Genomic DNA, 15,792 nt, shown 5'->3' on the forward strand with positions numbered 1-15,792 from the left:
CATTAAATGCTAGGCACTATGCCCTATAATAGGACAGTTAAGTGAGTGGACCACTGGGCTGGGAATCATGAAGACTTAGCTTCCTAAGTTCAAATCTGACCTCTGATATTTACTAGCTGTGTAACTCTAGACAAGTCATTTAACCCAATTTACCACAGTTTCCTCATTTGTGAAATGAGCTGGAAAAGGAAAAGACAAACCACTTCAGTATCTTTGCCAAGAAAACCTCAATGTAGTCAACAATTATAATGCCCTATTATTGAGATGCAAAGATAAAACAAAAGTCTTTGTCCACAGAGAGCTTGTATTTAAGTGACCTAAGTACAGGAACCATGGAGCAGTAAATACAAAATGCAAAGAGAGACATTCAAAAATGAGGCAACCTTTGAGAAAATATTGGGTTAAGTAGCTATCTCTGACACACATTGGCTGTGTGATCCTGAGCAAATCAGATACTTCTCTGACACACTTTAAAACCTTGAGGAGGTGCAGATCTGTATCAATACAAGGATTTTCCTTATCTGGGATTTCTTAATACCAATAAAATCACAGATTTGATAAACAACAACAACATGGGGGAAGGGGTTAATTGGGAATGCAATCTGGAAAAGTCAGTTTTAGGAGATGACATTTGAATTCAACCTTGAAGGACATTAAAAGATTCAGAGAGGTAGAGATAAGAGGAAGTACATTCTAAGCTAGGGGAGAAGCTGTGCAAAGGCACTGAATTAAAAGATGGAATGTTTTACGACAGGTCAGTATGATGAAATGTTGACTAAGTCCAGAAAGGTAGATTGTGAACATATTGTAAAAAAGTTTTAAACTCTAAACAGAGCAAAGTGTCTTGAGCAAGGAAGTAGCACCCTCGGATCTGTGCTTTAGAAATAGCAATTTGAAAACTGTTTGGAGGAAAAAAATCTTGTAAGGGGGATCTTTAAAATCAGGCAGTCTTGGTCTGAGGACGGTGAGTTTATTTCTTAAATATTTTGATAACTACTTCAGTATCATTTATTACCTTTGTAATCTTATGTATTTTATTTTATGTATTTTAAAACATGATTCTGAGAAGAAATCTATAGGTTTATAGGTCCATGACACATACACAAAATTTCCCGATTCAAAGAAAGATATTTTTAAGATAAGACCATTCAGACATAATGAAAGCATACATTAACTTGACATTTGGAACCTGAGTTTGAATCACAAGTCAGAGGCCATCTAGTCCATTTTACAGATAAGATAAAAAAAAAGCCCAGGAAGGTTGAGTGATCTGATGAGGTCACACAGGTAAAATATAAATGGCAAAGGCTGGATTTACAACCCAATATTCCCATCTCCGAGGTCACCTACTTAACTACCTCTGCAATTTTGATCAAGTCACTTTCCCTTTCTGACTTCTCATTTTCTGCCTCTATGAAATGAGATGATCTCTAAGATCTTTTCAAGATCTAAATTCTCCTATTCTATGATTTTTGGGTTTCTTAAGGCATATCCTATGTCATTTCTGACATAGTAGCTCTTTAAGCGGTGGGCTGAAGCATCAAATTCAATCTGACGTCATAAACATTTATCCAGCACCAACTACGTGTAAAGCACTGCAAGGCTCCGGGATTACAAAGACAACGAAGACACAAGGAGCTAACATCTATCTACACAGATAACATATACTAGAAGGTAGGAAGTAATAGGGTCGAAAGAGGGATCCAGACAACAATGCTTTAAGAATACTCGAGGACATTTGCCAAAAATCAGGCAGAAGGGGTTTGAAGCGAAGGGGAAAGTTACCAATAAAGGGGGGCGGGGGAGGGGAGTCTGTGGTCAGGGGACTGGCTGGGCAGAGGTGTGCATTGTGACGAAACAATTTAAAGAGATTTCGAGACCACGGATGCAGGATGGGATTTTGGCCATGGTCACTTCAGAGCTCGACCGCCCGGTGGGATGAGGTTCAAGGAAGGCCCGCCCCAACACCCCTGAGCCCCAAGTCCCAGTCGTAGCCTCACTGGGCACCAGGGTGACGCAACTCCAGTCTCTTGCATCAGTCTGTCCTCAGAATTCGTCTCGGCCCCGCCCTACTTGGGCCAGCGGCTATGCACAGCAGTCCAGCTTCTCTTCCCCATTCGTGGATCTGGGCTCCGATTGGGCCACGTTGGGGCTGAACCTCGGCTTTAGCCAATAGGCATCAGCCACAGTGTATCCAGTGTATTCGTTCGCAGAGGTGGGGAGGGGCTGCCCATAAAAGGCAGCTGGGTTGGGGTCGCGCGCACCAGATCTGGGAACTGTCGCTCCTGTGGCTGTTTGTGTCCCCAGCGAAGGTGGGAGCAGAGGCACCGGCACCGCCCTCTCGTCTCTCTGGTCTGGTCAGGCCGCTGCGGGCGGAGCCGAGCCTTGGGAACCTAGAAGACATGGAGTCCGAGCCCGTGACCCTGTTGGTGAAGAGCCCCAACCAACGACACCGAGACCTGGAACTGAACGGGGACCTGAACTGGAGCGTGGGCCGCCTCAAGGCTCACTTGAGCCGCGTCTACCCTGAGCGACCGGTGAGGCCGGGGGACATGGCCCCGCTCCCTTTTCTGTGCTCTCCGCTGGCCAGCCTGGCCTCTGCGCCGTTCCCAGGAGACGATTTAGAGCTGGGGGGAGGGGGGAGCCTTAGAGAAGGGCTAGGCCGCTCCCCGATTATTTAGCAGCTGTCACCTGCCCTCCCCCTTCCCCTTAGCCGTTCTCCCCCACCTCCAGCTCTCCTCCCTCTCTTCCTCGTCACCAACTGCCCCTCTGTCCTCTCGCCCATTTGTCACCGATTCCCCTTCTTCCCCTCTCCTGCTCCAGACTCCCCTATCTGTATCAGCCCACTCCCCGCCCCCAGGTCTCCAGTCTTCAATGGCCGTCTCCGCCACAGTTTCCCCACTGCCGAGGAGCTGTGTTTTCGCCCCGTCTCCTCGTCGCCATCCACCTCTACCTCCGCCTCTTCCTCTCCTCCCCGCTCCAATCCACTTCCCTTAACTCCTCTTTCCATTCCCCTCCCCCTACGCCCCTCCAGTTCCCCATCCTCCTCCCAGTTCCCCCACCCAATTCCTTCTCCACCCAAAAGTCTTCCCGCATTTCTTTCCTCTCTTCCCATGACTTCCCAACCACCCAATCCACCTCTCGCCCTAGTTTTTTTTAATCTTCCCATCAGCCTCAGCCCGCTTGTCCGCCTTTCTCCAACCCAGTTTTTTCTCTGTTCCACCCCCACGAAGCCGAAATAGATGGGATCGGGAAAAACTGGGCGTTAAGGAACCTGGGTTTCTCGTTCCAGTTCTGCCTATGATTCTGTGACCTTCATCAAGCTTCACCTCTCTCTGACCTCAGTTTCTTGCCCAATAAAAGAGGTGCTTGGATTAGATGTTCTTAAATGCCTTCAACATAGTTCTTTTTAAAATTACAAAGTTTCTTAATGTTTTGGTGATATCTATTACATATTGCGTTTGCAAATTTGTAAACAGTAGGTTTCCATATTCAGTGTTAACACTGACTTGTCTTGATCCTTTTCAGTGTTACTGTAACAATCCTGAGTTTGCCCTTACTAGGAAAGACTTGGCTTAAGAGTTCTACTCTCCTATTTCCCACCTTCCTTTCTCCTAGTTCTTTATTCCAATCACAGTGGACCTAGATCAGTTAGTGTTCGTTCTGGTACCGAGGCATTTTCTTGTTTGTGTGGTTATCTGAGATGAACTCTTCACGAGGTGATGGGACTTTGTGCCAGAAGGGCAGAGTCCTCTCTTGCTTGGGTTATTAAAATATTGTCTTTGCTCTGAAGCCCTTCCCCACGTGATCATGTGTGAGTTCCTTTATTTACCCTAGGGCCTTATGTAATATGCAATAGTAATGTTTGCTTCCAATTATATAATTCTTAATTATAGGGAGCAAAAAGAACCAAAGGGGCAGAAAAAGAGTACAGAATATCTCTTTTAGAAACTGTTACAGCTCAACACATTCAATTTTATTTAAAGTTAATAAAAAAGAAATAAAAACTTTCCAAAACTTAGGAACATCTGGGGATTTATTTTTTACTTTGTTTTAATGCAGTTGCTTTTATTCCAGCCTTCTAGTTTTAGTTTGGTTTGTTGTTCAATTCATTGCTTACTCTTTTACATTTTGTAAGAAAACATTAGATTTTGTTAAACACACAAATTTTAGTGACAGAGTATTAATAATAGGTAAGGCAAGGCCACAAGCATTTATTAAATAGCCATTCTCTCTACCAAGCATTGTGTTAAGCTGGTATTTATAGAACATTTGAGTTTACAAACACCTGCAAGTCCTATTGCACTGTTTAAGTGACTGGGTTCTTGAAGGCTTAGTCAACAAAGCACAATCTCTTAACAGCCTCTGCCAGGAAAGGGTTGGAGGAAAGTCCCAGCAACAGATTATGTCAGCTTTCTGGCACAGTTCAGCCACTCAAGAGACTCATTTCATCCCCAGAAGGCTGACTCCTTGATGAGAAGTTCTTTGGCCATGGTAGCCTGTAAACATAAGAATCCAAAATGGTGCTCAGTTTTCATATTTAGAATGGCAGAAAAAGGGGAGGGGGGGAAAGGGAGAAGAATCTTAAGAATTACAGAGTTTTTAACAGTTGTTGATATTTTAAATGAGAGGAAATCCTTATTTAGTGACTAGAAATGAAACATATCAGTCTTGACATTCTTCAAAATGAAACCAGAAAACAAAAGGAACTTGTATTTAAATAGAAGAATGGCTTTCATTGGAGAAATAAATGAAGGAATTGATGGAGTTGGTTTTAGTGTACATCCAAAGACGGCAACAACAAAAAACATCATTTCATGGAATATTTGTCATCCACTATCTCAGTATTCATGATAAACATTTGCAAGAGGTCTCCATGAAGATAACTCCAGCTTATGCACCAACATCTATTGAAGGAGCTGAGAAGGTAGAGAAATTCAATGAACTTGTTAAAGTTCTCCTTCCCTCCAAATTCAGCATATAAATTAAATTATATCAGTAGTATAAAATACAAAAGTGGTCATTGAGACACAGCAAAAAAAAAATTTGGAAAAAAAAAGTTGGAAAATATGGTTTTGGAAGAAGAAAGGAAAGAGTTCAAACAAAAGCTTGCAGATTAAATAGCAGCCTCATAATCAGTAGTTCTCTATGAGAAAGAGTTAGGAGGCATTGGGCATAGCAAGCATTATATGAGAAAAATGAAATTGATTACATTTTAACAAACAGGAATTGTTTCTCGAAGTGGAGTCACTTCCAAATTAGTGATTTATTTAGAGTCAGACAAAAATCATTGTTAGAGCAAATATCAAAATACCAAATAAGAAGGAAAGAATAAAAAATGCACAATCATGATCCTATGGATTTAGAGTGTAAAGGACTATAATAAAGTTCATCCAGTCCAACCATTTTATTTTATAAATGAGGAACTGAAATCCAGAGAAGTCATATCTTTGGTGAGATGAACTCTGGACTAAAATCTTTAATGATTCCATTCTACTAACCTGCCTTTCTAAGAATATAGCAATTTTTCAAGGAAAAGGGGGATTATCTTCATTTATTTAGAATTTGGAAGAGACATTTTCCTTATTTGAGGGTTCTCTATCCAATAGTATCAAACATTACATATTAAATAATATAACTCTTATGCAAGGACTAATAGCTACTTAAGAGGAAGATTTATTTACATAAGGCCAGTTAGGAAAAAAAAAAGTAAAAAGCCATTTCTAAAAGGTGCCTAAGGACAAGAAATGCTGCCAGATGTCCATATGTCTGTGTCTCTTGTCTGTCTATTCGTCGATCTATTTGTCATATTTCGGGCATTTTTAAGTGTTAATTTGGAAATTTCCTCTTCCTGGGGGTAAAATGACAAATAGTTCTTACCTGGTTTTTGTGAAGAATAAAGTTTAAGAGCATAGTTTCAGAAATCCAAATCAGATTCTGCTTTATTGAGTGAAAAGTACACGTTGTGTATTTCCTGAGACAAGTTCCAAATTCAACTGTACTTTTATCAGTGGTCAGATAACTAGGAGTTATAAAGCCACTTTTCCTATGCATTTTAGGGGAGTGGAAAAAATTTTGCATTACTAAATATTTATCAATAAGAACTGCTGAGCAACTGAGAGTGCTTTCTAAATTTAACATTTTTGTATGTTAAAGCAGTATGTTTTGAGGGATTTTTTTTTCCTGAGAAAGTTGAGGAAAATTAACTTATTCAATATCTTTATGCAGAGGTGATTTCTCAGTATATAGGGAATTGACCGCCACAGTAAAAGACTGAATTGTGATTTTCATTCTGTTCCCAATAAGCGAGAAGAGGACCAGAGATTAATTTATTCAGGAAAGCTGCTGTTAGATCACCTTTATCTCAGAGATATACTACCTAAGGTATGTTACTTATAAATTAATTTTGAATTTACTCAAAATATTTACCAATTTCAATTCAGCTTTAAGAATCTTATCTATTTTTAACTTTAGCATGAAAAACGGCATGTCCTTCATTTGGTTTGCAGTATAAGAAATCCTTCAAAAATGCCAGAAAAGGTAAGTCTAGTTTTTAGTATTGCTTTGGAAAATGTCACCCAAACTCTTAAGCAAAAAGGAGTTTAAATTAAAAAAGTTAATAATTTTTTAGTTGTAATATATTCTTTTTTCTCTTTTCCCAGGAAGGATCAGAAATTAGACATAGTACCTTAAAAATACAGTGAAAGTTTATAAAAATTAATATACAGGTATCAGCAGGAAAGAAAACAGTTAATATGAACAAGAATATGATTTGATCTACATATATTTGCATAATCAAATTCATGGACTAGCAGGGATTTTATAATATATTTTTATTGCATTAGACCGTTTTAAGGTATGACATGACTTTAGTGTTCAACTATTAATACAAGGTAAATGCATGACTATGTATGTATCTTTTGCAAATTATTATCCTTGACATTAGTATGTAATGGGATATTCAGTTAGGTATTAAAAAAAACCCAAGATGTTTACAGATTATAGAACCCTTAAATAAGCAATTCAGCATTATTTCCCAAGATTTATCACCATATTTGCACTTCAAAAGTAATTATTCTTAGAAATAGAAATCTTAAGGGTTTTTTTTTTTAATATCATGATATGTAGCATGACATAACCCACCTCCATATTCTAGAAATTCTAGTTGTGTTGCATAAATAAATATGATAGATTAAATACAAAAAAAGATTGTTTTGAATTTCACTTCATTTGGCTTGGGCATTATCCTACACAGTAGTACCAAAGATGTACTGCAGTATCAGGAATTGTTCTCACCAGTAGACTTGAGAGTTTTCATACCTGAAAATGAAGGAATTGAAGCAAATGATATCCAAGATTTTCAAAGACTTTTTAAAATTACCATCTAATTTAATTAAGGCTGTCTGTTAGACTGATATAAAAAAAATGCTTACATTAAGAAAGTATAAACTGTTTAGTAGCCATAAAGTACTGTATTTAAAAAACTTCCAGAACCTCTTTTAGACTTTGAAACTTTAATAATGATGAAACTCAAATTTGTTCTATAAAAGCTTTTCTTATAACAATACAGTGAGGTAGGTAGTACAAGTGTATAAAGTGTCAACTTCCTTTTTATGAATGAAGAAATTGAGGTTCAGGGATGGCAAAAAATGTAATTTATCTAGGACCAGTAGCTAGTAAGTGTCAGAGCCAACATACAAACCCAGTATGTTAAATGCCTCCAAATCTCTTTCTCCTTCTACAACATTTTGGTGCCTTTTGTGTGTGTGTGTATGTGTGTGTAGTGTGGTGTGGGGAATTATTAAAAATATAATAATTTTCAATTCCTTTTTATACATAAAAAATTTTAAGTTGTAGGAAGGAATATCACAAGATCAAGAAATATTTGTAAGCTCTTCCCCTTCTCAAATCACACCACTTTAAACTGTTTCTCAATTTTACATCAGTTATATTGTTTTAAATTAAACTTCCAATATACATATTGGTGTTATTTAGATTTCTGAATCTAGTGAGCAGCCTACTGGACTAAATCAAGACCAACATTCTTCTGTGGATTCCTCAAGTAGTGGATTAAGGCAAAGGGATGTTCTTCATAATCCTTCTTCACTTGCATGGGAAAATAATTCAAGGTAAGTGTACTCATTATACACTGAGATTATTTTTTTTGCAATTCTAATTTAAGAAAACACTACAAATCTGAATGTTAGAAATGGATAAATTTTAGGACAACTACTTGCATTTATTACAAAAGGAATGTTTTGCAAAGACCTTCTTTGCTTTGGGATCCCTTTTGTGCCATGGACCCCTTTGCTTTGGTAGGAACTGCTTCTCATAATGTATTGCTCACATTCATACTTTTGAAGAAATTGGTAAATTTCTGATATAAGTTAATGGAAATAAAGATACAATTTTTTTCCCAATCCAGTTTAGTAGCCACTTCTGTAAGTATAGTAATTTTTTTCTAGTTAGTAATATTTCACAAATCTTTTATTTACATATAACTTTTCAGGAGTTCATTTGCTATATAAGTGAGGTACACACATATTTGGATCAGTCCTCTAGCAGGAATTCATCATTTATCAATTTTGCTTTGTTTGATAATTGAATCTTTACTTTTAAGCCTTTAGGGAAAATTGAGCTGTTAATTTGTCACTCTTGATGCATTATTGACTTTTAAGTGTAAAAATAATTTGAGAAGCCTGAAAATTTGTTGAGGGGAGAAAGGAAATAAAATTAAATTACAGGAGAAAGGAAATAAAATTAAATTACAAATCTGTGGGTTCTAGAAGAAGAAAAAAATAACTTATTCTTGACAATTGATGTCTTATTTTATTATACAGTTACATGAAAAACTGCTTCTTTTAAGTCTATTTCATTCTCTCAAACTTGAGTAATATCAAGGCGCCCTTCTCATGTTATCATACACTCTATTAGCCAATGTAACAGGGATGATTTGGAAGAATAGACATTTTTTAAAGATACATTTTGTTTGCTGTCTTGAGAATGTCTGGGTGTTTGAAAGCATGTGACCAAACTGCATGAGAGCTGGGAAGCTTGATGGGTTTTGTGCTTTGTTATTTATGCAAGATCTATAAATAAGCTTAAAGGTCTTTTGGGTTTGAATGGTGTTATAGAACAATCCTCTAAAGGTTAAATAATCATCCTGAAAAATCTAGAATATGTCATATTTACTCTTTTAGGGGGCAAGGTTTTTGTGGCAATGAGGGAAAGGGACAAAAATTTCAGTGTTAGTCATCGTTTCATTTACCTTTCAATTTGAATTAAGCTGAGGGCTGCCATTTCACTGAAGTGGAGCTTCTTTTGTTATTCTCTGGATAGCTTTTAAAAAGAAACAAAAATGATCACGTTCTAGAAACATTCATCAAAAACAAATATAGATTTCCTCTCATAGCCTCTCTCTGCCTAATGAATGTGGAGGGGCGGAGGTATAGGGATATAAAAAGAATTAGATATTGATAACAGCTGGAATATAAATATTGATAGAATGTGAACTTAATTTTTTGATGGTAGATGTTCTATTGACATAACGTCTGCCTATTTTCTATAAAGAAAACATGAAAGAAGTAGAAAAGGAATTTACCTACTATGTCATTTTAGTACTGACCATAATCATGTTACATAGAGATTTATAAATAGATGGAACTTTGGAGGATAATCTGATCAATTTTTTTTCTCTGACTCTTACTAATTTATACCATTTTAAAGATTTAATTTATTCACTTAACTCTTAAATATGTGAGTATATCCTACTGTGCATGTAAATTACTGGGATAGACTTTTTAATTTAATTTGAATTGCTCTAGGTGTAGTGTAACCCTTAGTTTTATTAACTTTTTTTTTTTATTATTATTTCCAAATGTAAGAATGGAAGCAATTCAACAGACCTTCCAAGGTGTGAGTCCTGGCTTTTCAGGCTATACTACCTATGGCTGGCTACAGCTCTCCTGGTTCCAACAGATTTATGCCAGGCAATATTACATGCAATAGTAAGTATTTTTACTCATTTTTTCACCTCAGTAAGATCTAATAGAACTATCCAAATAATGATATTGACTTCAGAATTCATATTGCAAATCTAAATTTTGCATTGTTCCAAAGAATGTTTTTAGATGGACTATAAATGAAAGATGTATGTGGATATGTATAATTGGGAATAGGTTTAGTGTAATGTGAGAAAAAATATCTTGAATGTTTAACTGTTTAATCTGAGATTTTTATTGCTTTTTAAATGACTATTGATATTGAAATATGTTGTTACATTTTAATCTCTAAAAGCATCTTACAATCTCACAATGTCAAAAAAAACAGACCTGCAGTTTTTGTTTTCTATAATTTTTCTAGTATTAGAGTTTCCTGAGGGTTGGAGACTTGCTGTGGACACACAGCCAATAAGAATAAAGGTCTAGGGGCAGCTAGGTGGTGCAGTGGAGAGAGCACCATCCCTGAAGTCAGGAGGACCTGAGTTTAAATCTGGTCTCAGATACTTAACACTTCCTAGCTGTGTGGCCCTGGGCAAGTCATTTAACACCAATTGTCTCAGGGGAAAAAAAAAAAGAATGAAGGACAAAATTTGAAATCCCATTTCATCTGTCTAAACTCTATGTCCTTACCTATTCACCATGTTATTCTGCTTCCTTGTCATGAAATGTCCTTAAGGCTGGGGAAAAATTGGTTTTGTCAAAATGGACCCATGGCATTGTGTGAACAGTTGGACACAAAGTCTGGAGAGACTAGTGAGGTTCATGTCCTTCTCCTGACACGATTGGGCAATTCACCTTATCTTTTGGTGTCTCCTGTTTCCTCATCTGCATGAGAATCAAATCCATATACATTAAGTACAATACAAACCTTAGAGAATAGAGATAGGAACTGAACCTATAAAATATTAGTTATATAAGTATGTAAGTGGATTTTGTATCTTGAAATTAGTTCCACAAATATTTGGCTTCATTATTTTCATTAGTTGTGTCTAAACTCAAGAAATGGTCCCTGGAAGATCACATATTGACTTAGAAAACCATAAATTAACATTATCTGTGTTGCATTGTGTTAGACATTGTTAAACATTTCCAAATTACATTTTTATCAAATTTCCTCCACACTCAGGAGCAGGCTCAGATTTGAAATTGCTGGTTTATCATAAATACATACATATACATGTTTATGTATTTGTGTATGAATATGCATATTCATACATACACACACATATATCAAACTGACTAGTTTCTGTTTTGATCAGCATCAGCGTTATTAGTAAATATATGACTTATCAGTAAAAAAAAAAAATTCTTTTATAGCCTTAGTTCTTTAAAAAAAAAAAATTATGTGTTTCTTATAAAATCCTGGCAGAAACAGGAGACAGGAGTTTCATTTAGCAAATGTTTGAGTGATCTTTATGGGCAAGATAATTTACTGGTCTTAAAACATTCTTTTTTTTTTTTTTAATTCAGTTTAGCAGCTACTGCTGCTTCAGGGGCCTTCACATCATCACCAAGTGCACAAGAAATACCTGTAGTCTCCACACCAACTCCAGCACCTATTCACAATCAGTTTCCTGCTGAAAACCAGCCTGGCAATCAGAATGCTGCTGCTCAAGTGGTCGTTAATCCAGGAGCCAATCAGAATTTGCGGATGAATGCACAAGGTGGTCCTCTTGTAGAAGAGGATGATGAGATGAATCGTGACTGGTTGGATTGGATCTATTCAGCAACCACATTCTCTGTCTTCCTTAGCATCCTCTATTTCTACTCCTCTCTGAGCCGATTCCTCATGGTCATGGGTGCCACACTTGTTATGTACCTGTAAGTAAACACTTTTCTCTCTTCCTGATACAAGATATTCTTTAAAAAAAAACAAAACTCCCCAGGAGAAGCTAGGTGGGACATACAGGTCTCCAAGCCCAAGAATCAATTTTCTTTTCAGCCTTTCCTGGGGCAGTGGATAGAGCACCAGCCCTGAAGTCAGGAGGACAGGAGTTCAAATCTGGTCTCAGACACTTAACACTTCCTAGCTGTGTGACCCTGGGCAAGTCACTTAATCCCAGCCTCAGGGAAAAAAAAAAACACCCACTTCTCTGAACCCAACATTGAATGACAAACATGCGTGCACACCCACAGAGTGACTCAAACCAATCTTATTCCTGTAGGCTGGTCTCAGTCATTTTCGAGGGGCTATGTTTGAGTAATGTTTCTAATTGTCCATCATTCTGGTATTCCGGCACAGACTGTATGAGAGGAAGTATTGGATTGAGAATGGGTGATTTGGGTTCATATTATTGGCTCTAACACAATGGCTAGCTGTTTGAGCCATAGGCAGATTCTTTACCTTATCTGAAGCTCATTTCCTCATCTGTAAAATGGAGAGCGTAATACTGACACTGGTTACCTCACCAAGGTGTTATGAAGAAACTACTTGGTTAACCTTAAGGAAATTGATAGATGTAAGTTATTATTACAAGACAAGTGTGCAATAAGGAAATGTAAGCTTGGTTATGAAGAAGAATTTTATTTTCCATTTTGCTAGGAACACTTTAAATATGCTTTAAAAAATGATAAAATTATTTTCTTATGAAATGATGGTCCACATGTTTTATAAACCACAAAAATATAATCATATTGAAAAATACAGACACTTAATTTTGAGTTAAAAGCATCTTTATATGTCCACTTTTGCCAGAAAAGCTGATCAGGTGAATAGATTAAGTTAATGTTATCAATGTCAGTTGTCTGTCTTTGCCTACATAACCATTAAAGAGGCATAAAGCTAGCCTAGTCTTTTCCACCATGATTGTCAGGAGTTTAGAAGGCCTCACTTTTCCAAGGCACTGTCTTAGAGGGATGTGTTTCAGTCAAATTGTGGACTCCTCAAGGACTATTTTGCTCAGTTCTCTTGCTGTCTTTTGAATTTGTCTCTTTGGGTTATCAAATTCAGGTACCATTCTTTTAAAACAGTGCCTGCTATGCTTCTTTAGCTTCCAAAATATGCCTCAGGTTTGTACAAGACATTTCATTAAGTTTATTTATTTATTTATTTTGTTTTAAGGCATCACGTTGGGTGGTTTCCATTTAGACAAAGACCAACTCCACAAATCCCAAATAACATGCCTCCTCGAGTAGCCATTAATCAAGATCCGAACAATAATTTACAGGTATGTTACTCTATGTATTGAGACAAATAAGTAACTATGATGTTTTATATCATAAAATCTCAACCTTTGGTTTTTAATACTTTAACTATTTGGAAAGATAAGCAGCAAAGTATTTGTTTTCTTCAAAACTAGTCATTCATTCATTGGATAGAGCACCAGGCTTGAAGTTGGGAAGTTCAGATCCTCCTTCAGACACTTTATGACCCTGAGCAAATCATTTTACCTTGTTTGCCTCAGTTTCTTTATCTGTTAAATGAGCTAGAGAAGAAAATGGCAAGCATTCCATTATTTTGGCCAAGAAATTCCAAATGAAGTCACAGAGAGTCAGACAAGACTGAAGCGGCAAAATGTGATAACGTACTATGTCACAGATACTAATAGAATATAGAGTGATTCTGCTGATTTAAGAATTTCAGATACATGGATAATCTCACATTATGAAAAGATACATTTTGGAAATTGGTGGGGCGTTTTTATTTAATATCATTTTAAGTGTATGGCAAAGGGAAGTTATTAAATAATCACCTCCCAATTTCATTCATTTAGACAATTATGGATTTTCATGCTCTTTGAGTTTGTTAAAAGATGGGGAATATATTTTAGCATGCCATTCAAGACCTAAAATAAACTAGTCTTTAAGCAAGTAGAAATTTGGTAGTTTAGTAATTGTTTTAAAGTATAAATTGTAGTACTATAAGTCTTTGACTTTATGTTCCTGATGGGCACTGCCAATCAACACACTATCATCTTAAGAATCAATTATGATGAGAAGGTTTAAAGTATAAATTGTAGTACTATAAGTCTTTGACTTTATGTTCCTGATGGGCACTGCCAATCAACACACTATCATCTTAAGAATCAATTATGATGAGAAGGCAAAGAAAAGCTCCAGGTCATAAATTTTCAACAAGACCTTTCCTGCAGAAGCTACTTTAAATGTGGAAGCTGATTTTTAAAATAGGGTCAATTCTAATGGTTTTCTCTATGTATTACCACTTCATAGGAGGAAAATGCTGATGGAGATGGAGAACCTGGATTAGTTCCTCCCCAGCAGGATTTATTGGAAGGTCAACAAGGCAGTCCTTCAATTATGAGCACTGCATGGCTTGTCTTCAAAACATTCTTTGCCTCTCTCCTGCCAGAAGGCCCCCCAGCAGTAGTGAACTAACCAGTTCGGTTGCCTAGCTGTTAGATAGTTTTCCAAGTGTGGACTGACTGGGTCGTGTAACTCCAACTTAACGACTTACTTGTCTTCTCAACTGGACAGGGCTATGACTCCGAATAATTAAAAGAACCAGCAGGGATGTTCTTTTGTGACCAAGCAAATACAAAAAAGCAGGATCCCGAATCCATGTTACGAGTTTATGGACTTCATGAAGTACATCGTGCTTACTATGTCTTTATTCCAAAGAGCTTAATATATGCTGAATTTAGTTTAATAAGCATTTTAAGTAGAAGGCATTAGTGTTGCACTGTTTTGCCTGAAGAGCACTTAAGGTTGTGTGTTTGCATGTGTTTGTACATAGATGTAATAGGAGCAGAATGCTTGGTTCTGCCCATGTGATTTGATTCCTGTTGGAATGTTTTAAATGTGGTTTAAATTACACTAAGTGTAGTACTTTGTATAATCAATGAAATTGCTAGACATGTTTTAGCAAGATTTTTCTAGGGAAGATATATGTCTAAATTGCTTTTTTAAATGCAGTGCTTTATTTTAAACCAAGGGAAAATTTGTAGAGGTGGAAACCTTTGCTGGGTTTTCTGTACAATAAAGTTTTCCTACAAATGAGGTTAGCACAGACTCCTTTCATCTTAACAGCTTAGAATGTGTCTTCTGTAATCACGATTGAGATTGTAACTGAATTTTTGGGTAGCCTTAATTTATATTTGGCTACTTTAAAAGAATTGTTTCTGCAAATGAAACATTGTACATATGCATGAAAGTTTTTTGGACCTGTTAAGAACATTATCGGCATTTTGCTCCTTTTTTTGTGTGTTCAAGCAGCAATATTGTGTGTTGATAATTCCTACTGAAGCTGGATCAAACATTGAAAAGAATTTAAGAAAGCACTACTTTCCAACCTGATGATAGATAGATAGATCTTCCAGCAATAGTGTTCTGGGACTACAAAAGCGAAAAAGGAAAAACAGTTGCTGCCTTCAAAAAATGATCACTGGAGATGAGGATCTTCTCTGAGGGGGAGGGGTGACCACTTTCAATGCAATTCATTTATCAAATAGCTATTATGTGTTAGGAATGTGAACACTAAGATCAAAAAAAGTGAAAAGGTCCTTTTGCCCTCAAGGATTTTACAAGCTGCTTAAGTGAATGAAAATAATTTGAGCAGGAAAAATTACATTAAAAGCTTAATACTAGAGGCAGCCCCTGAAATAAGTGTTGCAGGAAGCTAAAATTCTAAGAGGCAGAGATGAGAATGCCTTCCAGGCATGGGGGACCTATTGAGCAAATTCTCAAGAGTCCAGAGATAAAATAATAGATTTAAGAGATCAGCCAGTTCATCTGGAAGCAATACAAGATATAAAGTGAAATCTATCAGGAAAGACATTCTAGAGCCAAACCATGAAAGGCTTTAAATGCCTGGCTAAGGACTTTACATTTTGCC

At 36.8% G+C, this 15,792-nt stretch overlaps 1 protein-coding gene across 2 annotated transcripts; it reads left to right on the top strand.

Annotated features, from left to right (window-relative positions):
• Nucleotides 1-1,599: 1,599 nt before the first annotated feature.
• On the top strand, nt 1,600-14,955 carry HERPUD1 (homocysteine inducible ER protein with ubiquitin like domain 1). 2 transcript variants are annotated; one of them, XM_074293478.1, is made up of 8 exons: nt 1,600-2,537; nt 6,307-6,384; nt 6,475-6,540; nt 7,996-8,129; nt 9,885-10,007; nt 11,472-11,822; nt 13,063-13,168; nt 14,172-14,955. In XM_074293478.1, the coding sequence occupies exons 1-8, from the start codon at nt 2,403-2,405 to the stop codon at nt 14,334-14,336; spliced, it is 1,158 nt and encodes a 385-aa protein (XP_074149579.1). In that variant the 5' UTR covers nt 1,600-2,402; the 3' UTR covers nt 14,337-14,955. The 2 variants fall into 2 exon arrangements, with proteins under 2 accessions (XP_074149579.1, XP_074149581.1); XM_074293480.1 differs by lacking the exon at nt 1,600-2,537 and adding an exon at nt 4,654-4,927.
• Nucleotides 14,956-15,792: the final 837 nt, after the last annotated feature.

The sequence above is a fragment of the Sminthopsis crassicaudata genome, chromosome 2 (genome assembly GCF_048593235.1).
Source record: "Sminthopsis crassicaudata isolate SCR6 chromosome 2, ASM4859323v1, whole genome shotgun sequence".
NCBI lineage: Eukaryota > Metazoa > Chordata > Mammalia > Dasyuromorphia > Dasyuridae > Sminthopsis > Sminthopsis crassicaudata.